The sequence below is a fragment of the Pteropus medius genome, unplaced genomic scaffold, assembly GCF_902729225.1.
Source record: "Pteropus medius unplaced genomic scaffold, Ma_sr-lr_union100, whole genome shotgun sequence".
Classification (NCBI taxonomy): Eukaryota; Metazoa; Chordata; class Mammalia; order Chiroptera; family Pteropodidae; genus Pteropus; species Pteropus medius.
The window spans coordinates 2,454,227-2,479,862 of NW_024352784.1; the positions used below are offsets into that span (position 1 = coordinate 2,454,227).

Consider the following 25,636-nt stretch of genomic DNA (forward strand, 5'->3'; position numbering starts at 1 on the left):
GGGAAAGGGAGGAAAGGGAAGGGAAGGGAAAGGAAGGGAAGGGAAAGGAAGGGAAAGGAAAAGCTACAGGCTGTGAAAGCTGTGCAGAAGAATCAAGAAAAATCTGTGTTCAGGACTGGGTCCAGGGGCCAAGGGGAGAGCTCTGCTTCCCAGGGGCTGGCATGGTAGCAGCAGTGGGAATCAGAGGGAGGCCCTGAGTACAAGGTGAATCAAAGAAAAATAAAACTAAGTCTACTTAGCCAGCTTCCTTTGACATCTACCCTTATGGAGCTCCATTTGTTAAGGGCCAAGAATTTGATTCAGGTCCCTGGTATGTGGGTGAGAGGGGATTACCACCTGTGTTCTCCCATAGCTTTCTTGCCATCTTTGCTTCCCCAGAAGTGACAGCTACAAAAATGAAAAAAGGGAGGGAGGATTCTCCCAAAGAGAATGCCTCAGAGCTCTTCAGTCCACTGTCCTCAACAGTCATCTACACCTTCCTAGGAACAGAGGCAACCTAGCTGACAGTTAGCTAACCAGAGATCTCTGCTTTCAGAAACCACGGTACTTCAGACTTGGAAGCACCTCTACACATCTGCCAAGTTAGCAGTGGGAGAAATGGGGGTAGAAATCAGCATGGTTTTCAAAGTGTTTTCCATAGCGCCCTAGAGATTGTTGGGAGTTGGGCTACAGAAAGGCAAGTGGGAAGTGACCAATGTAGTGACACTTCTTTTTTTAAACATCTTTATTGAGATATAATTCACATACCAATTTAGTGTACAACTCAGGGGTTTTTAGAATATTCAGAGGTGTGTAACCATCCCACAAATTAAAGTTTTCATGAGCCTGATGCAGATCTGAGTTGCAATTACCCAAAAAAATAGACAACTATGAGCTAATTCAGCCTCAATTTCCTCATCGGTTACATGGAAAAATTAATATCTACTCCACAGGTTTCTTGTAAAGACTAGCTGAGAGAATGTATGTAAAAGCACCCAGCATAGGCCTAGCACATGGAGGCAGCAGAGGAGAAGGAGTAGTGATACTACTACCGTGAATTAAACCACAGGCCGGGCACTCTCTATACAGGATTTCACTTCATCTTTGCCATAATCCTTCAAGGTAGAGATTACTGTCCCCATTTGACTGAAGAAACGAAAGCTCGCAGAGTTTAAGAAATGTTCCATGGTCATATAAGTTATAATTGGGGAAAGGACACCTGAAACTCTAATCTGTCTAGCTCCAAAGCCTATGCATACTTTTGTTCAGTCTGACAGTCTCTCAGCAATCTTAGTGTCTTTGTCTTCTCTTTTTCTTTTCTTCATCTATGTTCCTCTAATATGTGTTTTTCTCTATGTCTTGCCTTAATTATTTTAACTCCATCCACGTTCTGTATGTGATTTACAGCATTGGGTAGAGGGATAGCGAAGAGGGTTACAGAGGAAATTAGACACACACATCATACGCTAACATGTCTGGAGCCCAGCCCCTAGCGACTCCTAGAAAAAGCCCACCACTGCCCCAGCTGCTAACTCTGCCAGGAACTCACAAGTCCAAAGCACTCTGTCCTCTCATACCACTGACCAGCCAACTTTGTACTCTTGTTCTGCCCTAAGAAAACAATTTAGGGGACACACAGTGATAAGATCAAATCTTTGCCTAAGATTAAAAATTCAAAAAAGCTTAAGTGTAAGGCCCTGCACCAAGCACAATGATGAATAAGACCTGGTTCCTTTTCCCTGGAGGCACTTGTAATCTAGTAGGACAGATAAGGATGAACCCAACTAATTACAATACAAAGCAGAGCAATATGCCAAATGAGAGTTCATGCCAAGTACTCTGGAACATGAAAGAGAAAGGATCACTTCCCACAGCAGGGGAACAAAGATTTCTTGGAGGAAACAACATTTAATCTAAGCCAATAGTACCCAATTGGGAACAATTCTTTCCCCCAGGAAAATTGACAATTGGCAACAGAGACATTTTTGGTTGTTACAACTTAGGGGTAGGGTGGGGTAGAGGTTGCTGGTGGCATCCAGTGTATAGAGACTAGGGATGCTGCTAAACATCCCAAAATGCACAGGACAGCTCCCTACAGCCAAGAATCATCTGGCCCAAAACGTCAGTAATGCTGAGGTTGAGAAACCCTGATCCGGGCCTTGGTGGACAAGTGGAACTTTCAGAGGTGAAAATGGGTGGCTGAGAGATGCCAGGATGAGGAATTACCTGGAGCAAAGGCACAGCGACGGGACATGTTTGAGACGGCTGTAACACAGAGTAAGGAAATGCAGTGTAATATGATCTAGTCGGGTGAGCTAGTCAGATTGTAGGAGCATTGAAGGTCAATTTAAAGTTTAGATTAATTTAGTAAGCAAAGGTAAGCCACTCACTTATAGTTTATCGCCTCTAAAATAGAGTCAATAACACCTAGTTCATAGAGGGTTGAGGATTGAATGAAACTGTATATGTAATCAGCTGGCATGGGGCTTGGCACATGACACAAATGCTTCTATTCTACCACACTCCCTTTACAAGGTTAGAGTAATGATCAGAGTTGTGTTTTTTAGTAATTTCAGTCTTAGTGCAAAAAGACAAACTTGTAAGCAAGACAATATAATCAAAATCATTAGGGCACAGAGCAAGACATTCTAATTAAGAGCTAAATTAAGCGATTGTCTATGTGCTACAGGAGTTAGTACTGAGATGAGAAAGGTCAGTGTGGGTGGGAAAATCAGGGAAGTTTCATAAAAAGTTAAGCTAGAATATTCCAGAGGACACCTAAGACGTGCACAGACAGGGCCAGGGGTTGGAGGGAGGGGTATGAGAAGTTAATTTCAGGTAAGAACTACCTGAGCAAAGAAAAGCAGACTGGAATAAACATGGAATGACTATGAGACAAAAGACAAGAGCCAGATCAGAGTGATACCAGGTATGTCTAGAGAACCTTGAGAAAAAGGCTAAGACCAGACTTGAAGAGAAGGAGTCCTAGGCACAGAAAGTCAGATGGAACAAGAAAAGAAAATCATGCAAAAGACAAAATCAAAAGGTACTTAAAGAAGATCATTGGCAGCATGTACAACATGGGCTGATAGAGAACTAGAGGCAGGGAAACACGGTGTCTATAGCTATAGGGATGTAAGGAAATGAGGCCCAATCCCTGAGGAGGGAATAAGTATTATTTATCATAATAACAACTTTGGAGTATAACTCAGCTTCTTACCTTCATCCAAATTAGCCCATGCTGGCCATGGCACCAGGCTTCTCTCTCTCTCCCTATGTACTACTTCCCATCAAGTCCAAGTCCAACTGGCCCTTGGATATTGCAAGTGGAACTGCTGGCTACTCCCCTCAGAGTTTAGTTCCCCCAGCCCTGATTCTATTTGGTGCCAGATTCCATTCTTTCCCAACGCTTACAGCCTCCCAGGACCTAGCACAGCTCTCAGTGGGACGATGAAAAAGGTAGAAAGCAAGTCAACTTCTACCCTACAAAAGTCAGACAGATCTGGTAACAGTTCTGTAATATGGCTTTATTGTTCAAAATCTTCTAGCCTTCCAGATGGGTTGGGAAAATTAGAATTTCTCATCTAGATCTTTTGTAAAGTACACGGGCAATAGGCAGGAGGCTGGATGAGTTACCAGAGAAGTTGCAGCCCCTAGAAATGTGTGGCCCTGCTCTATTGTACCTCCCTTCCCTTAATATCAGCCGCTCAGACAAAGATAGAACAACCCCCTGCGGTATCCTGCCCTAGTCAAGTCAGCCAAGCTGCTGGGGGTGGCTCCCATAGCTGGATGCTGGGCTGTGATGAGATGATGAGAGAGCCTGAGTATAACTCAGCTTGGAATTCTTGCCAGCCTTCACTATTTAAACCATCATGCTATTGAAGAGAAAAACATGGATTTAGCACCTACGTGTGCCAGGCATTGTGCTTGGGGCTTTGCATACATTATATTTTTAAAATCTTGCAAAGAGTTACCCTCCTCAAATAGCTGAATAAAATGAGGCTCAGAGAGTTAAGCTGTTGGCCTAATTGTCACATAACCAGTGAGTGGCAAAGCCAAGTTTTGAACATAGGCCCGTCTACATCAAAATGTATGCTCTTTCTGAGGATAACAATAACAATAATAACAAAAACTAACTTCCATTGAGCCTTTTCAATGTGTCAAGCATTGTACTAAGTGCTTTATTCATTATTTCATTTAATCTTTATAATGGCTTCATGAGGTACCCTACCATTGTTATTCTACTTCTAATGAAGAAAACAAGGCTTAAAGACTTTAAGTAACTTCTCCAAGTTTCCATAGCTGGTAAACGGCAGAGCCAGGTTTAAATCTAGGTCTGTGTGACTCTAGAGCACAAACTCTTAACTCTGTGCTATATTACTACACCAGACACCACAGACACTAACAGAAGGATAAGTAGCTTTTATAGCTTCCCAGGTTTCTAGTGCTACCTACCCATCCCCACCTCCAAAATGTGTGATCACACCCTTGCACAAGACTTCCCTCTCAGCCTGACATCACGCTGCCATAGTGATAACCGTGGTCAATCATTCCATGCAGTGAAACCGTGGTCAATCATTCCATGCAGTGAGTGATTAAGCACAAATTCTTATCAAGCTTGGCTGGGCACTGGAGAAACAAAGACAAACAAACCAGATAAATCAGTCCCTGCCCTGAGGAGGTTCTCATTTTGGTAAGAGAAACACATCAGTTGGTCAAGCAAACATTAAAATACAACTGTCATGCAGGTAACTTCCTGGACATATAGAGGAAAAAGAAAAGAGAAAGTAAGTAGCATTCACTGAGCTTGAGTTGTATGTCAGGTACTATGCTGGGAAATTTTTTTTTTAATATGATGAAATTAACTTTTGATGTGGAGGAGATAGAGTTCTATGTATTTTAATACATATTTAACTTCCTGTGACCACTCTCACAGTCCAAACACAGGACAATTCTATTAGCCCAAGAAAATTCTTTCATGCCGTCCTTTTGTAGTCAAATCCTCCCCACATTCCTAACCTTTGGTAACCACCAATCTAGGCTCCATCCCTATAGCCTCGCCTTTCTCAGAATGTCATATAGATGAAATCATATAGTATGTAACTTTTTCAGAAAGTTACTGGCTTCTTTCACTCAGCACAATGCCTTTGAGATTCATCTACTTTGCGCATCAATAGCTTGTTTCTTTTAATTGCTGGACAGCATTCCATAGCTTTTTGTCTATTCAAATATTGAAGGGCATTTGATTTGTATCCAGTTTTGGGGGATTATGATCAAAGCTGCAATAAACATTTGTGTACAGGTTTTAGCATGAATATAAAGTTTCATTTATCTATAGGGGTAAATACCTAGAAATAGAATTGCTGGCCCCTTTATTAAGTTACATTAAACTTTTTAAGAAACTCTATAAGCAAGAGTTCCAGTGGCTCTTCCTTCTTGTCTAGCACTTGATATTTTCCATTTTTTTAATTTTAGCCACTCTATTAGGTATGCAGTGATATCTCATTGTGGTTTTAACTTATACTTCCCTAATGGCTAATGATATTGAGTATCTTTTCATATACTTATTTGCCATCCATATATCTTCTATGATGAAGTGTCTGTTCCTTTTTTGTTCCACCATTATTTATTGAGTTGCTTGTTTTCTATTGTTGAGTTTCGAGAGTCCTTTATTTGTGCCAGCAACTTTTAACAGCACTTTTTCATTCAATCCCTAAAACAACCCTCTAAGCATAAGAATCATTGACCACCAATTTTACCCTAAAATAATCAAAGGGGAAATCACTAACCTACTATAATCTGATCACAATTCAGCCTAATTTCAAAGTTTACTCATTACTTAGTTACCCATGACATACAGACCACTAGAATGCAAGGTCTTTAAAAGCAGGGATTTTATCAGTTTTGTTCACTATGAAATCCATAGCCCTACCACATAGCCCTGGCACATAAAAGGTATTGAATAAGAATCTGTTTAATGGTGAATAAATTCCCTTAATTTTTCATGAAGGTTCCAAAAAAGAAAGTAACACTGCTCTCAAAGAGTCTGGTCCAGTAAAGGGGACAGTGGTTTTAGGCAGGCCTTTGTGGACACCTCAGACTGTCAGGACAACCTGATAGTACCATCCCACCGCAGTAAATCCTTTGCACATGGGCAGTGTCCCCACTAGAGCTATGAATAGAACATAGGTCATGCATTCCCACACTGCTGGGCTGGTAGAACTCCCTGCCCGCTTGGCAAGAAAGGCACCATTACCAACAGTGCCATCTTGCTCATCTGAAGGGCCCGCAGTCTACAGCCTCTACTATCTAAGACAGAAGCAAGCAAAGACTGCACTTGAGCAGCCAAACAAGCTGCACCAGACTCAAACAATATTATATTTTCTATAAAATACCTGCTGAGTCTCAGTTTACCATAAGTCTAAATTCATTGCTTACAACCATGCACGTAGGAATCTAGTGCAAGAAGCCCTGAAGCCATGCTTTGAATTTTCTCAAGAAAGTTAACACTCTGCTCACAATAATCTGTAAGAAAAAGACTTACTTTAAAAATGGCTAAAATTTTTAAAGATCTAGTACTGAGGTGATAGTTCCGTTGTCTGAAATACTTACTGATATGAGACTAAATAAATGAGGCCTTAATAGAGTAGTGTATCCCTTTGGACTTCTCCTAAGGTCCTTGGGTAATCAGCAATACTTTTAAATGGGTCCGAAAAATCTCAGGTCCCTGATGGCCAGGTTTCTCCTCTCCAGTGCCTCAGTATCCATCACCCAATAAGCCCTGAGCTGTCCACTTAACTTTCTAGTTAGATCCTATACTCTGAGGTTGTCTCATATATGGTTAGACTGACTTAAGTACATACATTTTGCTAACATTACTTTTTCACTTTCAAAGACAGTAGCTTGTGACTTATCGTGAAAACCCAGACTAGCAGGCTACTCGAACCACCAGAGGCCTGAGATTATAGGAAGAGTAGCTGAAGCCAAGGCAGGCAGAAGCTATGCTGAAAAAGAACAACTTGCCACTGGCGCAGAGCAGGGTGACAGCTTTTGTGTTATTTTAGAACAGTTTGTGCTGATGAGCTTTTTGTTGTGGTAACATTCCTCTAAAAAGAACATTTTCTTCTTCCCCTCGTTTACAAAGCAATTCAGAAGAAAGTGAAAAAAGAAGGAAGGGCGATGACAAAGATATCCAGGAATTTGTGGTTCTTGGATCGCATCGCCTTATTAACCGTGTGCCATCCCTCTCCCAGTCTTGTGGCCAGGCCCTTGGAGGGAGGTCAGGACACCCCTAGGCCCCATTCGCCACCAGGAGAAAGGCTCTCTTAGCATAGACAAAACTGGATCCTGCGAGGACCAGTGACACTTCTAGATGTAATCGAAAGTTTAGACATTCTCATCATGGTTGCTGTCTCTGCTCAAGAACTTACAATTGCCAGGTTCAAGAAGTACACCTATCTCAGCCTGGTTGGCTGGGCCCCACTTTCCTTTCCAGGTTTTGTCCTGCAGTTTTCTATCACAGTCACTGTCTAACCAAACCTACTCACCATGCTTCTTACAATCTCCCCATTTTTGCTCACTTGTTCTCTACTACTCAGGCTGCCCCTCCTCTTCCACTTTGTCAAAATTCTACTTTTCCTCCAGGAAGACTATTTTTTGGCTTTTATAAATCCCTTAGACGTTATATAGTTCAACCTAATATAAGGATCCTCGCTGCTGACCAATCAGTGGAATGCTGTATTTTGCTCGTCCATCTGCCAAGACAGGGAGTTCACTACCTACTTACCAAGGAAGTCTCTTCTACGATGAGATAGTGCTAATAGGCGATTTTTATTCTAGAACAATATGCCTATATTTTACTTTCCCCACATAGGTCCTGGCTCTGCCCTAGAATGAGAAACAATACAGCACTACTTAATAGCATGAGTTTTGAAATCAGATCTGTGCTCATAGCTAGTGTGTCCTTCAACAACCTTTCCAGGCTCCAGTCTCTGATAATGATACCAACTTCATAAGGCTGTCAAGAAAGTTAAAAGAGTAACTATGCAAAGAGCTTAACAGTGTGTATGGTGTAGAGTAAAAATATAATAAATGATAGTGCTGTGGTTTTCATTGTTATCACTGGTGTTATTTAAGTCTGATTTCTCCACTTCTAATGTATTTGAAGATAGAAATTATATTACCTGAATCTCTTCTTTTCCAGGCTAAAGTTTCTTCACTAGGCTATAAATTATATGAGGACAGATGTATCTGTCCTTTTTACTGCCACATCCCCACGTCTAGAACAGTGCGTGGCACATATATAATAGACACTTATAATACTGAATTGTACTGAATGCTCTCCATTCCATAGTTTCTATAATCTTCATCATTCACATCACTCCTCTCTGTATAGTCTCTCACCATTCCAAATGCTTCTTGACAATGTGAGATCCAAAACTGAACTCAAAACTTAAAGGTGGGCTAAGCAGCAGGGAGGAGAGACTAGGATTCCCTCCTCTCTCATATACACACCATATTGCTATTACAGATTGGGCACAACTTGGCAGGTTCACCATACTGCTGGCTCATGTGGAATCAAATGAAATCAAATGAAATCTTTAAATCCTTTCACACATGATAACTTTGTACTCTGGGCTCTCTGCCAAAAGGTGTAACAATAACAGTTTTTTCCATCTAGAGATTACTCTTGTTCTTACTATCTGGACCACTCAACTGGCTCCCAGCAACTGCAGCCTGGAATTTGGAATGATCTTTCTAGGAACACTTGTTTCTTCCTCCCAAACAGAGTATAAGCTCCCGGAGGGCAAAACCTAAGTGTCTTGCCTTCTTTCCCACATGCCAATGCAGGGCTGAGCACAGAGTAAATGTAGGTTGATGCCCTCCATCTACAGCAGGATTATCATAAAGATTCAGGGAAACTATAGAGACTAACCTTGGGGCTCCCTCTCCCTCTCAAACAGCACAGCTCAGTCAGTGTTATGCTTCTAGCCTGTAGGCAGACGGGAGCCAGTCCAGGCACTGATACAGAATAAGGCCTGCATTTGGACCAGCTGGCCCCTAGAGGACTGCTCCGCTGAGAATCATCTCCCTCAACAGGGACAAATTCCTAGAGAACAAGCCAGTATCAAGAACATTTTTATAGGGAATGGTCTATCTAGATAGCTTTCAGGGACTGTTCACACAGGAAGAGAAAAGAGCCATAGCAGGGTAAGAGGGCTCACCTCATCACTTTCTTCCACATCCACATCACCATTGGCATCATCATCCATAAGTTTGTGGATGCTGCGGACTGCATCGAAGCTGAGCTTCTCATCCTCACTGTGGCACAAGGGCTTGTCAATCCGGCAAAACTCTGTAGAGGAAAAGCAAGAGACAACATTACTGGGGGCTGCCACCCAATCTCTATTACCCACCTTTCTCAGTGTCCTTAGCTTCTAGTACCTGACTCCTTATGTAGCCACTTGACTGGCTATTGATACAGTAAGAAAAGTGTTTCATCTATCCTTTAACTGCCTTCCCCAAGGATATCCTGAGCTCTCCCATTTAGTTATAATACCTTATCATTCTAATAGTTCCCTTGCAGGGATGTTAAGCATAGGACTAGAAATACACTGGGATCTAGGCAAAGAACATGAATAAGTAATGCAAGAAAAAAATACAAGAGAAAATAGAAATAGCCAGAGAACATAGGAAAAAGTTTAGCCTCACTAATAATCAAGGAAATACACATTCAAGCGAAATATTCTTTTTAATCAGTCAATAAACAAATGTAAATTAATACAACCTTTCTAGAAACAGGAAAACAGCCCATTCATTCCAATACCAGAATAATATGTAGTTTTCCTTTTTGTTCACTTTGTCATTTCTGGGACATATAATGCCAGCCCCAGGCTAAATGGGGAAACCCTTCACATCATATGCCTTCCCACAGTCACATTTAGCAAATGTCTATTAGACATCTAAGGTACTGAGCTCATCTGACACAACTCCTTGGGAAGTCTGGTGTGCGGCTCCCTCTGCCCACTATCATACACAGTCAGTCATGCAGAAGTAAAATCAGCACAAGAGCCTAGGCTACCCTAGTTCTTCCATGACACCTAATCTTCTCTTACAAAACTGAAAAACACCTAGTCTGATCCATGAATACAGCAGAAAGAGTCTGGAACCTCATCTCAGCTCTACCACGTGACTCCAGGGAGGTCACTTCCCTTCTCCAGGTCTCAAGTTCATTATTTGAAAAAGAAATTTTAACTGCTGTTTCTAGTATTTCTTCTAATTCCCAGATTCTAAAATTCCTCTTTCCTTTTGACCCTGATCTTGATAACTACTTTCTAGGCAAAATATTCTTCAGCTCACCTCTAAAGAAGATAGAAGAAAGATCCTGCCTTCCCTGTCACAGGAGAAAGAGCAAAGACAGGGTAAAGAGGCTGCTGCTTTGAAGCCTCCTAGAAGGCACTGATCAAAGACCTGAAACACTCTAATACATTTAATCATTTATGTGTCTGCTGGTTAGACAGTGACTGGACAAGACAGGTCACTTCTCTATCACTTGCTAGTTGCTCAAATCCTTTTCAAAATGAGAAAGGGATATAAATACAAATTTTTTTAAATGACCCCGATGTGACTCAAGAAAAATATGTTGGATATTGAAGTCCACAGATGTTAACTGATGTACCCAAAGTCAAAGGCAGCTGAAGAGCTACAATGAGAGCCCAGGTTGGCTGACTCCCTGGCCAGCACCTCACCTGAATGCCTTTATGCCAAGGTGACCAGATATCTTTAGGTTGGTTTCATATTCTAGAAGCCGCAAATGGTAATACTGGTAAGAAGCGCACTGAGGAAATGACTTTATAAAAGAATTAAGATGAATAATTTGTATACAAAAGAAATATCTACACATAACCTTATGTTCCTCTACATCTGTCCTGCCAAGTCAGAGTGGGAAGTAGAGGGTGGGGTAGAGGTGTGGCGAGTACTGAGGGAAAGAACAGAATGTAGCCAAAGATTAGGGCATTGTTTCTTAACTTCCTCACCAAGAAGAGCTCTTGGCATGATTGGTTCCTTCATGGACTCTTATCCATGAACTACCGATCCAAAAAACAAAAAACACAACAAATTGCAATAAAGCAATAAGTAATAACTAGTTCATAGATGAAGCACACAACATTGGTATTAACACAACCAACATAACACCTTCCCTCCCTTATTCCTGTTTTTGTATTAAGCAAAGGCACATATAATTACCAATAAAAGTTTTTTGATCAGCATATGCTGTGCCCATTTGAACATCACTTACTGACTGTTCTTCATATGTCAGGCTCTGTAATGATCACAGGGCATAAAGAGATGAATCAGATCTTATCTAGGCATCATTGGCCTGAGGTCAGCCAGCCCTTTTCCCAAAAGCCTACGGTAGGTCCAAGAAGTTTAGCCTTCAGACATCAGGCTCTGATTTGTAACCTGACCAAACAGACAGGTGACCTTTGCTGCTGGCATCATCTGGCATAGAGAAGGATTAAAGGGATTGGGGATAAGAGAGTATAAAATCTTGATGTCCCATATGGCTATAGAATCCTGTCCAGAAAAAAACATGTCAGCCAAAATTCACAAATAAACTTCTTTAAGGGCTTGGGACCCTGCTTAAGGGCTTGGGACCCTGTCTCCAAAAGCAGAGACTATATGGCTCATAAATCCTAAATTGTTTACTATCTCTCTCTCTCTCTTCTCCTGCCTCTACCCTCCCCCTCTCCCTCCTTCCCACTCATGAGACTTTTTTACCTTCTTTTATACATTCTAATCTGGCAAAGTTTCCCAGAGCCATCTGGAAATACCTTAGATCCACCCATTTAGCAATACATTACTATCACAAGGAAAGAGCCCTGGACTTGGAGTCAGAACACATATGTCAAAACCTTAGCTTCATCAGTTACAACCATATGATATTGGACAAGTGGTTTAACTTATCTCAGCCTCCAATATCTCATTTGCAAAATGAGGATAATTATCTCTGCTGCATGGGTTTTTTTGTGAAATAAGACATTTGTTAAAACACCTAGCAGAGGACCTGCATAAAGCCAACATTCAATATATTTGTAGTTTCCTTCTTTCCTCCTAGAGCAGCAAGTGAATAGTTCTCATTTTTTAACTTGAGCCACTTTCCCTGTAGACCATGAAGAATCAAATATAGAAGCTGCAGTCCAATCAGATTGATCAGTCATATGTTCCAGGTACACTGGCAAGTGAATGTGACTCCCACTACATTTAAGTATGAGTCTATCATTGGTAACATTTATCATACTGTGTTGCAGTTGCCTGTTTAATTTCTCTTCCCCATCAGACTATGAGTTCCTTAAGGGCTTGGGACCCGGTCCCCAAAAGCAAGCAAAAGCCAGTTCTTGATAGATGGTCAGTAAATGTTTTATGAATAAATAACTAAATACCAACAATTATGTGTGGGATTCTCTAGGCAGAAAAGAGAATAGTTTTAAGTAGAGAGAATAACATAGGGCCAGGTTTTATAATTTTTTGGCCTCAGGACCCCTTTATACACTTAAAAATTTTAAATCTCAAAACAGTTGGAGATTTACCACATCAGAAATTGAAACACAAATTCTAATATTTAGAAATTAATCTTAAAACAATACATTTCCTATGGGTTAATATAAAGAATGTGTTTTATGAAAATAATTGTTTTCTAGAAAAAAATCATGAGAAGGGTGAGATTATTTTATATTTTTTCAAATCTTTTATGTCTGCCTTAATAGAAGACAGCTGTAGTCTTATATCTGTTTCCACATTCAATGTGTTGTTTTGATTGAAGATCAAAATATAGAAATGCAGTTGGAAAAGGCAAGAGTATTTTAATAACCTTTCAGATAACTGTGGACATTTTTCTCTGATACCACACCAAAACTCAACAAGTACTAGGTTTATTAAAGGTTTGCTACAGTGTGAAATCTGAAACCATATGGATGAACTTTCTGTACTCTTATTACATTAAAATCCGCTGGTCTATCTTGCACTTTGAAAGGTATCTATGCATGATTTTGTAACATCATGCACTAGTCATTTCGAAACTTCTGATTTAATGAGTTAGGCAGAGCTTCCAAATTTGACACATTTCATTTAAACACCACCAAAATAATTGTAATTATTAATATCACCACTGATTTCCTCAGAAAAGATTTAAATCTGGGGAAGCCGTCAAGCTCCCAGTGGCAGATACACATTTTCCAAAATTCTAATTTTCAATTAAAAGCAGAAATTTTATCATCAGCAACAAATACTACCAGTTCTTTTCCTTAAAGTAGCAGACTTGCTTGATTCATTTTCAAGAAAATGTCTGCCAAATACATAAGTCTGAGTAACCAGAGTTTGTCTGTTGGTTGTACTTTAAGTAAAAATAGTGTTCCCAGAAAAAAAGGAGGTACTTTAGCCTATAATTCAATCACGCAAGTGTTTTTCCTTGAGATACACATCAAACTTGTTCAGCAGCAGAAGTGCTTTATGCATAACTTCTTGTTTCATCACACAGAATACTAAAGAAACATGTATTTATGGGACATAATTTAATCAAATTAATAAATTTTTAGTTCTTTATTTAAAAACTTTTTAAAAACTGAGAGTCCTTGGAGGTAAGAAATACAACAATTATTAGTACAGTTTTATGCCACTGCTTTGATTCCTTTTAAGGTGTCAGCTGTTTCACCTAATTGCTTTTGCACCATCAGTGCAAAAATAAAGCAAATCACATCTGAACACTATTAAAATGGCTTTGACCTTCCGGATCCCAAAAAAGATTTTGGTGGCCCCCAATGGTCTGCAGAACACACTTTGTTAACCACTGGCAGATAAAACCACAAAGACCTTTCCCTCCTACCCAAATTGCCTCTCCTTTCTCCAGGCAGAGTTAATTATTTACTGTTGGATGCTCCAAAGCACTTTGTACATAACTCTGTTATATTAATTCTCATGCTCTGAGCTGCTCACATGCCACATCCAGAAAAGGGCAAGTTTGACTCACTCTGTCCCCCCAGGGCCCACTCAGTATGGCAACACCACCAACATTCGCCCTGTCAAGCATGAAATCAGCAAATGCTGGCTGAATGAATGAATGCACAAAAGAATGGATTCATAACAAACTGTATCTCCCCAAAAGGCAAGAGAATTCTTGAGTACAACCCATCTATTCCCACCACCAATATCCACCATCTACCTAATACCTCTTCTCTCCCAGCCACTTTTATTTCTCATCACTGAACAGTAACTCGCCCCCCAGAGAACACATACCTTTATGCATGCAAAGCAGAGAGCCACTGCAGTTGAGCCTGATAATGGGTTGTCTCATGTGAGACACAGCCCAAAGGGAATGAAGTGGGAGAAACAGCAGTCAGAGAAGAAGGCACAAATTAGGGGTAGAACCAGAGAAGGGCACTGGTTCTCCAGTGTTTGGCTGGAACCTGAAGGGAATCTGGAAACTGCTAAATTTTACCAACAGAAGCCTCATCTGTGAAATAATTTGTCCTGTTTCCTCTCCCAACCCCCGCCCCTCTGCCACTAACCCCTGCCACTAATGCCCGCCAAACCAGGACTAGGCAAGCTCTGCAGTGACTTTTGATGGGATAAGAATCTACCCTTACCCTGAGAAAGCCCAGCAGGAATGCTAGCTATAAGAAGTGCTGGTACATACCAGATGAATCTCTGAGCAAATCATCTCCCTACTTTTTAAAGGCCTTCAAAAGCTTCTCATTTGTCTTAAGACAAAGTTCAGATTTCTTAGAATGATGTGCCACCTGCCACCTTACTGGTGTCATGTCCAGCAACCCCTTCAGCTTCACATGATCCTTCTCTGATGTACCAAGTTTCTTCCCCCCTTTGCACACAGTATGAGGTTCTCAACTCTGGTTACATATTTGACTCATCCAGGGAGCTCTTAAACTGCTGCTGCCCAGGCCTCAGCCCAGACTGATTCAAGCAGTATCTCTATGAATGGGACCTAGGTATGGGTTTGGGTGGGGGAAGGGAGGATTGCTTTTTGCTTTTTCTTTAATTGAGATAAACAAACATATGGTAAAGCACATAAATAAACATAGGGTCACTTAAGTTTTTTGGATCAATTAACTTTTACATATGTATATATCCATGTAACCATCACCAAAATCAAGATACTTAATGTCTGTCTTCCCAATACTCCAGGAAGAATCCCTCCCTCTTGCCCCTTTCCAATCAATACAACGTGACTGTTACTCCCTCTCTCTGTACTGGTAACCACTATTCTGCCTTTTATTACCATAAATAAGTTCTGCCTATTCTTGACATTAAAAAAAAATGGAGCATGGATATTTTTTAAAGTATAGTTGCATACAATAAAATGCTCCCGTTTTAAGTGTATAGTTCAATGTGTTTGACAAATGTATGCACTTATATAACCACCACCTCAACAAAATATAGAACGTTTTCATCATTCCAAATTGTTCCCACCTGGCCCTTCACTGCCGACTCCAAGCTCCCTCCCCATACAACCACTGATCTGATTTCTATCATTATAAATCAATTTTGTGTGTTCTAAGACTTCAAATAACTGTAATCATCAGTATGTTCTCTTTTGTGTCTGGCTTCTTTTGCTCAGCATGATTTGAGATTCAACCATGTTGTCGTATGCATCAGTAGTTTCCTCCATTTTATCACCGAGTAGTAGTCCACTGAATGGATATACCACAATTTGTTTATCTATTCATCAGTGTTCAGCTATTACAGATAAAGTGCTGTAAAAATTCATGTACAAGTCTTTGTGTGGAAAAGTATTTTCATTTTTCTTGAGTGAAAATGAGTTCTCAATTTTATCCTGAGTTCCGCTAGGAGTGGAACTGCTAGGTTATATGATAGGGGTATGTTTAACTTTTTAAGTGTCAAACTGTTTTCTAAAGTAGCTGTATTGCTTTATATTCCCAATAGTAAGCACCAGTACAAAGCACCAGTCCAGTTGCTTCATATGCTCTCTTATACTTGGTGATGCTAACGTACAGCCCAGGTTGAAAACCACCTAGAATTCCTTTTATGTAGAAAGCTCTTTATTCCTTCCTGACCTGAAAAATCTGACTCAAGCTGCTGGTCTCAATTTAAATTCTTTTTCTTCAAAGAAACTTCCTTAACTCATCTTCCCTCCCAAACTGGTTTAGGTTCACATTATACATTCTCTAAAGCACCCTATATTTTTCTTTTATAACACTTTTCACAATAGTAATTATTTGTGTGATAATACACTTAATGTCTGTCTTCTCCACTAAACTGTAAGCTTCATAGTAGCAAAAAAAAAAAACATGGCTGTTTTCTTTATGGATGAATCCAGCCTTCTAGCCAACACCTAGCACCTAGCAAAGTCCCTAGCACAACCATCAGGCTTCAATAAACATTTGTTGAATGAACAAAAGAATGCCCAGAACTTTTTGCATAAAAGAGCAAATTAATTCAAACACAGATAAAGAATACAATCCTTCACAAAAAGTACTAGAATGAGCATAGTATTTGAATTACAAAGACACAAAGTAGAATGTAGCAAGGAGCAAGAGACCAGAGTAGCAGAAGAGATCATGGTTTGAACAAAAGAGAGAAGACAGTGAGGGCAGAAGGGAAAGCGACACAAGCAAAGCAGCCCAAGAGCAAGGAGCACAGCATTTCACACAGTTTAATTTATTAAAGGACCCAAAGTCAGAGGGTTCTTTTTACCAATCTTGCAAAAGCTCCAGGCATAGAGTGGGAGTAATGGATATTGAGATCCCTCACTGTACTCAGATTCTAAATGGCAGAGTTGGAAGGGCTTTGGAGGGCATCTAGGGTCACTGCTCACTTTACAACTGGAGAAGGTAACGCAGGCCATCAAATGAGGCGGTTTTGCCCTAGGCTGGGTAGCAAAATAGTGGCAAAACCAGATTAGAAGCCACACTAACTTCTTATCCTATGTCCTGTAGTAAGGCTACAGCTGGGTGATCCAGATGACCCTCTATAAGAGAGCTCCCTAGAACTGCTAATTCTTACTCTCCAAGGCCAACAAATATGGGCAGGTTCCAACAGGTACTTTTTGTCTATTAAGAACAAACACGTAAGTCCTAACTGGGCTTGTGCCATTCCCTAAGCAGGGTAAAATAGAACTTCCTGGTTTGCCTCAACTTCTTCGGTGTTCAGCACTTGCCAAAGGCCCCTTCTTCATTAGGGCTTAGAAACAAAGTTAAAAAGACACTAGAGAAGGAATACTGAGTCTCTGCTACACTCTGCCAGGAGGAACCCAAAGAGCGAAGGAATATGCTTCTGTTTAAGCATATGAACCTAATCATCTGGTAGAAGAAATGAAATCTCCGGCCCTCCCCTGGAGTCAGGGAGGGAACACTCAGCTACTCCTCTTGTGCCCCATTTCTACCTTCTTCCTTCCTTTAGTTTTCTTTTCTTCAAACTTTGATCTCATGAGAAGCCTCCTTCCAGAAGAAGATGGCTAATCCCTAAAGACAGTCCCCACCAAGCAGGCTATGACCTCAAAAACTCAGGCCTCTGGATCAGGGGTCTTCTAACTGTTCTAACTCCCTGTGCCTCCTCCTGGGTCTCCTGCAGGGCTTTGAATTCTTGTCCATCTGCTTAAAAGCCAAATTGCCTGCTCTTTTACTTCTAGAACCTTTCTGACTGAATTAAAAATGTCTGACCCCCAGTTCAGTGTTCACATGCTACCATGTCAACACTCGTTTATGACTTTCATACAGCTATTTGCTGAACATTGAACTAGCTAGTTGAACTAGCCAAAGACACTGAGAATACAAAGTAAGACTTATTTCTCGGCCCCCCCGGTCCCCTCTACCCCTACCTCCCGATTATTAAAATATGTGCTGAACTGCAGAAGTAGTAGATGTGGGTCTTTGAATTCCAACTTTCCTATACCCTGACTACTCCTAAGGATTAATTTTCTTATATGAAAAATTAGTAAAGTCCTGTGAAAAACAGTAAAGCCCTTATTTAAAAAAAAAAAAAAAAGTTAGTTGTTCAGTTTTCTATTCTTTGCTTTTCCTGTAAGTCTAATCTTCCCAACTACAGAAAGAGGAGGCTGATTTTTCTGGCATTCTCATGTCTGGCTCAGTGCTGGGCAACACAATACCTGGTCAAGGGACAACTGAAAGCTGCTTATAGATTTTGAAGATTTGCTTTCTCAGCTTTGGGGTCCCATGCACTACGGGTCTTTATGTTCTAAAGGTGCCTGTCCCAAGAAGTATGACAGCCCCAGAGATATTAAATCAACACACACTTGTTCAAAAGCTACCCCAAATTCTCTGACCTGGGTCCTGATCCAAACATTCTTGTGTTCTGGCCAGCACTTTGTCAGGGTCTGAGATGGCCAAAAAAATAATTATAGATAACTCAAAACAGCTTTCTGCTGGGAAAAGTTTCCTAAAAGTGTTGGCGTGGGGACCCAAGGCCTTGCTCAGACAGGGACTTTGCGCAGTGCCCAGAGAAGGTGCCCAACCCATTAGTGGACCCTCTAGAATTATACCCTTCTGGACTTAGAAACAGAGCTGGCTCCCAACAATCAGTCCTAATCACAGCAGCCCCAAGAGCACAGCGATAAATGCCTTGAAGATATAAACACTGAGGAGCCAGGCACACCACTACGTGGGGTAAAAACAATGTGAATTCCAGTTTCTATAGCAATAAGAGGTCATCCTCAAGCCTCCCAGGCCCATTGCTGGCTGGCTGACCAGAGAACACATTCCTAGGCTCCAAAAGAGACCAGAAATACGAGAGAGCTTCTTATCATCTTTCTGTCCCACATACGCCTCCACTCAAACAATACAAGGAACACAACTGGCCCCTCTTCTTCTTTTCTTGAGAGAAGATAACCAGGAATATCTACTGGAAAACCTTGCAGTCAGGATGATCATTCTAAGAACTAGGTTGGCACCCTTCCTTACTTAATGCAGTTCTCAGCTAAGGTAGCAGAGCATCTCCCCTGAATGCAGACTGACTATCCAGAATAAAGTGTGCCTGAGCCTCCTTACAGCCCAGGCTCCCCCTCCCTGCTCCCTCATCTACACAAGTGTGATGTAATTTCTGAGTAAAGGCCCCTATGCCAAAGCATATTCCAGCTCACAGAGAACTGAGTTCAGGTCTCAGTATATCTTGCCTGGTTACTATAATTGACTTCCTCACTGACCTTCCCTGTCTCTGCTCTAGTTTCTCTCAAGCTCATCTTCAATCAAAGCAGTCAATATAATTTTTCTAAAATTCTAATCTGACTAGACCATCCTCCTGAATAAAATCCTTCACAGGTTCACACAAAAGCCTGTACACAAAAGTTCATAGAAGCTTTATGTATAATAGTTAAAAACTGGAATCAGTCCATAGGTCCATCCAACAGGTAAATGATTAAACTCTGATACTTATATACTTATAAACTCTGATACTTATATACTACTTAGCAATAAAAAGGAACAAGTAATGATACACATTAACTACTTAGATGAATTTCTAGGGAATTATGATGAGCAAAAAAAAGTCAATTCCAAAAAGTTACATGTTCTATGATTCCATTTATATAACATTTTTGAAAGAATGAAATTTTAGAAATGTTAAGGACAGGGAAGGGAACAGAAGGGAAGGGTATAGTTATAAAAGGGCAACTTATACACACAAGAGTATAAGTAAGACTGAGGAAATCCTAACAAGATTGATGGATTTTGTCAATGTCAATATTCTGGTTGTGATAGTCTACTACAGTTTTTCAAAATGTTACTGTGGGGGAAACTTTGCACAATTTCCTAGTGATCTTTCTGTATTAATTCTTAAGACTGCATGTAAATTTATAATCATCTCGACAAAAAGTTTTAATTAAAAAAATAAAAATAAAAATCCTTTGCAGAGCTCCTAAAGTCCTATAACAGTGATTCCTAACTTGCTTCAATGAGGAATTCAAAAAAGCTCCATGTAATAATAGTTGTACTTTTAGTATCCACTGATTAAAAAATGATTGAGGAAATGATATGGATTCATGAGACACCCTTCAAAGACCCCTTTCAAGGCTTCAAATCCCCTAGATTGGGAACCATTGGCCTGTATAATCAATATAATATAGCAAAGCATACAAGGATTTTCAAGAGGTGATCCCTACCAAGTTCTCTAGCCTTACCCCATGCCACTCACTCACATATACCCTACACTCCCACCACACTAAATTAGTTTCAATTTCATAAATACGCAAGGCTTACTTTGTGGCTTGGTACATGATGCTTCCTCTGCCTGCAGTATCCTTCCCCCATTCTACATCTGACTAATTCCTACTTGAGTTTCAAGATACTACTACAGCTTTTTCTAATTCCTCCAGGAAGTCTCTACACTGACTCCTAGAATTAGATTTGAGGCCCCTCTTCTATGCTCTCATAGTCCCTGTGCTTCTATCACATCTTAAACCAATTATATAACCTCTCTATGCCTCTATTTCATTCTCTTTAAGGAGAAAACAGTACCTACCTTATAGAGTTGTAAGAATGAAATGAATGAATACATGTAAAATACTTCAAATAGAGCATGGCACATAGTAAATATTTAATTACTATCAAGTTGTTTCTGTTGTAATTGTCTACACACTACATTGAAAGATCCAAGTATGAACTGGTATTTGCATCCATCTCTAGTCTGGCATATACTAGGTGCTAGGTAAATATCTGAGAAAAGAATTAAGGGATTTAAGGTTGGGTAGGAAGGTAGAATTGAAGTCGAAGGTAAAACTTAAGATCTAGAGAATTGGGAATTACTGCTAACAGCAAGAGGTAAGTATAGGTAAGAGCCAGGAATAAGATCGCCATCTCTGGAAGATAAGCACAGAAAGACTCTCGCTGTTACAGATTACTGAGAACTAGGGCAAATAAACACAAATGCTAAACGATACATATCTTCTAAACTGGCTTAAGCTGTATTCCATTTAGGGCTCCTTTGATTTGTCATTATAAGTTATTAAATTGAGATGAAAAAGTTGCTTAACTTTTTCGAGGCACTATTTCTTCATCTATCTGTAAAATAAGGCATAATAATACAACTTTCTAAGTACTTAAGATTACACAAGCAAACTACCCAGCCCACCGATTAAAGTAAAACTAATTTGTTCTGAATAAATGTTGTATTTTCCCCTTGTCTTAAAATTGTTTTCTCTTAAAATTTTCAGAAGAAAAAAAAGATAAATTCCTTGGATAATAACTGCCTAGGTGAAGAGAGAAGGAGGAGATGTATGTGAAAGTGACCTACACAAAGCACCAGAGCTTGACAAAGTGTAGGTGGGTATCTAGAATGGCTCTCCCTCCAGTTCCTCATGTTTAAGACTTGTTGATCTTTCAAGAAGAGTCCTATTTCCACCTGAAAACCTTCATTAACCACTCCAAGCCCTGTGAGTCGCCCCTCTCAGGTCAGAGGACTGCACCAAATCTGGTCAACCACTTCATAAGGACTCTTCTAACCATAACTGACCAACCACTTCATAAGGACTCTTCTAACCATAACTGAATTCTGTCCCCAGCTGGCCTATTAGCTCCTCTGGAATCAGACTTGAGGGTTCTCCTGCTATCTCTACAAGAATAGAATTAAGGATAAACATATCAAGAACTATGCTGGGACTTCTACATACATTGTCTCTTCTACAGCTTTGTGAAGCCAATACTTTTATTATCCCTAACATAAGAGGAGGAAACTGAGGCCGAGATACACTAAGTAACTTGCTCAAGCCACAGAAATGGTGAAAGTATGGCTGGAACTGGGATATTGTCCGTTTCCAGAGTCTTGATAAGAATAAATGTGGAAGAGGAGGAAGGGGAAGGGGAAGGAGAAAGGAAGAGGAAGGGAAAAGGGAAGGAGAAAAAGGAGGAATCAGAGAAGGAGAAGAGGAAGAAAAAGAGGAGGAGGAAATGTTTCTGGTCAAGATGGGAAGACTATAGTCAACTATAATTGAAAAAAAATTTTTTAATTTTTTAATTAAAAATAAAGAATAAATGTAAACTGATGTCCACCTGGTTACCAACTATACACTTGACTTATTGGGCAATTCGATCACATCAGATTCCGACCTCAAATCCCCACCCCTCTCTGCTGCCAATCTAAGCCCGAGATAGCTGTTGGGCTTCCTTTCTTCCTCTTATTTTTTCCCATATAGGGTATGGAAAGGGAGCTCCCCTGAGTTCCTTCCACAGTGGAGTATGTGGAAGAAACAGGGTAAACAGAGGTCCCTCAGGGGGAACAAAAGGGAGGCAAATAGTCTTATACTATACTATCAAAGCCAGAAAGACTCAACTAGTTAAACTCTCTGGTTTTATAGATGAAGACATTTAACTTGAAGAGGCAAGGCCACTTGCCTAAGTGGAGGCTGAAACTCTGTCTCCTAACTCTGTAATTGGTGCTCAGTTTGGTCTATCCTGCACCAGGCCATGGAGAGAGGACTGGAGTATGACCTGTCAGGCCTGTCACTAAATGAAAAACCCAAACGCTGTAAACACAGGAAATGGGCTGGGATGAGGTTCAGAGGGAGCAGCAACCTTTGCCAAGTCAGAAGTGTTCAAGAGTTTCCTGTCCACAGCTGTTAACTGTCACAGAAATGTTCCAGAAAGCAATACAAGACAAAAGAAGTGGGGAAAGGACAAGGAGAAAATATTCAGGCCTAGAAGGACTTATAAATTATTCAGTCTAACCTTCTTAACTTTACAGATGAGGAAGCTAAATATCAACCCCCATCGCCCCAAAAAATGACTTGTCCAAACTCACACTCAGAATTTAAGGACCCTTAGCAACTACTTACTTGGTTCGAATCCTTCATTTTAATGATGAGACACCTGAGATCCAGAGAGGGAAAGAGCCTTGCCCAAGGTAATACAGCTAGACAATGGCAGAGCCAACACTAGAATTCAAGTCTTCTACCTTAGAGGCCAATGTGCATCCCACTAGTTAAAGTCAACCAGATAAAGTGATTTACCTCACATGATGCGGATGCTGTTTTGGCCTTGGAAAAAGTATAATAGGTCAGGAAGCTAAAAATAAGCAGGATATACTAATGGCTAATGAGGAATGACAAGGTCCAAACAGAGCAAGCTTAAAGGAGCCAAAACAAAAGTGCTCTGGTTGATTAAGACACTTCGGAAAACTAAAAGTCAGAAAAATATTCTGGCTATTCTAGGAACTTAGAATCTAAGGAAGAACAAGCAGGGCAGGCAGATAGAAAAGGCTAGAAATGCTTAAGGAAACCCCGAGATACTGCTTCTTTCTTCAGTCCTAGGCCTAAATGTCCAGAAAAACAGCACCTCAAAAGCAACTCAGAGTTCAGCAGGCCACTGTGGGGTACTATAGTAATGAGCCGATTGCTTGGCCCTCACTTGTCACACAGCTGGCAGGAATGAAGAGAACTACATTTATATAACACGTAGAATTTCATATGTATTCAATTGTCATGTCAGCCCCGCAAGTCAAAATTATGATTCCCATTTAACGGATATGGAAACTGAAGCTTAAAAAAGATAAGTCTCTTGGGCAGTCATAAAGTTAGTTTATGTATATGGCAGATTTAGTTTTCAAACTTAAATTTCATTTAAGAAATTCTTAACAAGTGCCTGCTGTTCCAACCCTATGCTAAGTACTAGAGATACAGTCAGGAAATAGACATGGTCCCTGGCCTACAGGAGTTCCAATCAGGCAAGAGACCATTAAGTAATATTTATAATAATTTATAATATTTTTGAATGTTGACTATATGCCAGACACTATTCTAAACTTTCCACATATGCTGCCTCATTTACTTCTCATAGTAACTCAATGAGGCAATTATTGTTATTCTCATTTTACAGATAGGAAACTAAGGCACAGAGAGATTAAGTAACTTGCTTAAGAGCACACAGCCGATAAGTTGTAGAAGTAAAAATTCAAACCTAGGCAGCTTGACTCTAAAGCCTATATTCTTAATAGCACCAAGAAAAAGACAATGGCAAAACAGCCCGGTAAGTGCTCTGATAGAGGGAAGTCAGAGGCAATGGAGGGTCTTACTGAGATGACTGGCATTGCCAGGTCACTCACATTATATATAATAAAGAGTGACTATCTAGAGGCTGGAAAGAACAGAAAGATCAGAGGAACTTAAGCATCAAGGACTGGGCTACAATAGTTGACTCCTCCAGACACAGGAAGACTCTGGTGAGAAAAGACGTGATAGCGACCAGAGTCACTATACTTTTCTCCTGCTCTGATCAGGGCACCATCACCTCTGTTCTGCAGAGCTTTCTCATCCAACATCTCACCAATCTTCATGACAGTCAAGGGCAGAGCGGAAATTCCGATCCCACTTGACAAATGAGGAAAATGAGACCAATAGAGCAGCGATGGCTTGTCCTAGGTGGCCCAATGAGTTTGAGGCAGAAGAAAATCAAGTCTTTTGAATTCTGCTCTTTCTACTAGACTACATTGACTCGAGATCACAAAGAAGGAAAAATCCAACACATAGTATTGAGGAAGAGTTAAAAACTCTAGATTTCTCTGACCATTCTCTTTTCATCTTACCATCATTCCCATTCTCACTCCTCACTCCACCCTTCACCATGCTGGTACACAGAGCCCTTAAACTCTGCTTACATATACTCAAGCTCCCCCGCTTGATGCCTCAAAGTCAATGATTCAATTAGTGAGTTGATCAACCACAAAGTCTTGGCTGCCATCAGACACCATATCCATTAGACACCATATGCTCAGCTCATTCTCAGCATACAGATCTTTAAATGGCAATTAAGAAAAAGAGAGGCATGTTGAAAAAGGAATGGCCAGGGGAAAACACCCTATGAGGGGAGAATATTTCATATGATCTTAAGTCTGCACAGAAGACTTAAGATCTTAAGTCTGTACAAATTTGGCCCCAGCCTGAGGTTTACCCATCAACTCAACTCAGTTGTGGTCTGAACTCCTAATAAGGAAAAGTACTGAAAATCCACCAATAACTCATTCATTCATTCACTCGTTCTTCATTATTGATGTTTATTTTGTATGCAATTTATGTGCTAGAACCACACAATTTAAAAAAGATGAAGCCATTTTTTGACTAATTCATTTGCTTCTACTGCTTATGTGAACTTCATTCATATATATGTTCACGCACACATATACATATATAATAATAATTTATTTTCTTCAAGTCTTACTAATATAACCATGGGAGATATATGAAGAGAAGGAATGAAGGAAACTTGTGTTTATTCTCTGGTATATCTTTCCAACTATTCCAGAAGATTTTTTATTTTTATCTTTTGGGGGAACTTTTTGGTTTTTTTAACACCTGGTCTTCCTAGGTGGTCTCCCATCCAAGTACTAACTAGGCCTGACCCTGCTTAGCTTCCAAGATCAGACGAGATCAGGCTTGTTCAGGGTGGCATGGCCGTAGACTTTTGGGGGAAACTTGAATTGGCCTGTGGCTCTTTTGGAAAAAGCTATGTTTACCAGTAAATAATTCTTTTCTATTAAAGCACAATAGCTTTACCAGGAAAAAAACAACAACAACTAACCCTCTAGTGAAGAAGACAGGTAATCAGGATATAAGGAAAGAGTTACAACCAAGGGACGTTACCAAGTTCTGTGAAAGTGAGAGGACTAATTCTCCCTTAAGGGTAAG

The 25,636-nt window shown here is 40.3% G+C and overlaps 1 protein-coding gene and 1 pseudogene across 4 annotated transcripts in view; both read right to left on the reverse strand.

Moving 5' to 3' along the window:
• STIM1 (stromal interaction molecule 1) overlaps nucleotides 1–25,636 on the reverse strand; it is a 174,309-nt gene that overhangs the window by 79,366 nt on the left and 69,307 nt on the right. For all 4 annotated transcript variants that reach the window (XR_005649666.1, XR_005649665.1, XM_039847911.1 and 1 more), the window contains exon 2: nucleotides 9,204–9,334. Coding sequence is in view for 2 of the 4 variants with exons in the window: in XM_039847911.1 (XP_039703845.1) it covers nucleotides 9,204–9,334 (131 nt within the window). In the remaining 2 variants the exon portion in view is untranslated. The remainder of the gene's footprint in view (nucleotides 1–9,203; nucleotides 9,335–25,636) is intronic.
• On the reverse strand, nucleotides 25,292–25,410 carry LOC120590663 (uncharacterized; annotated as a pseudogene).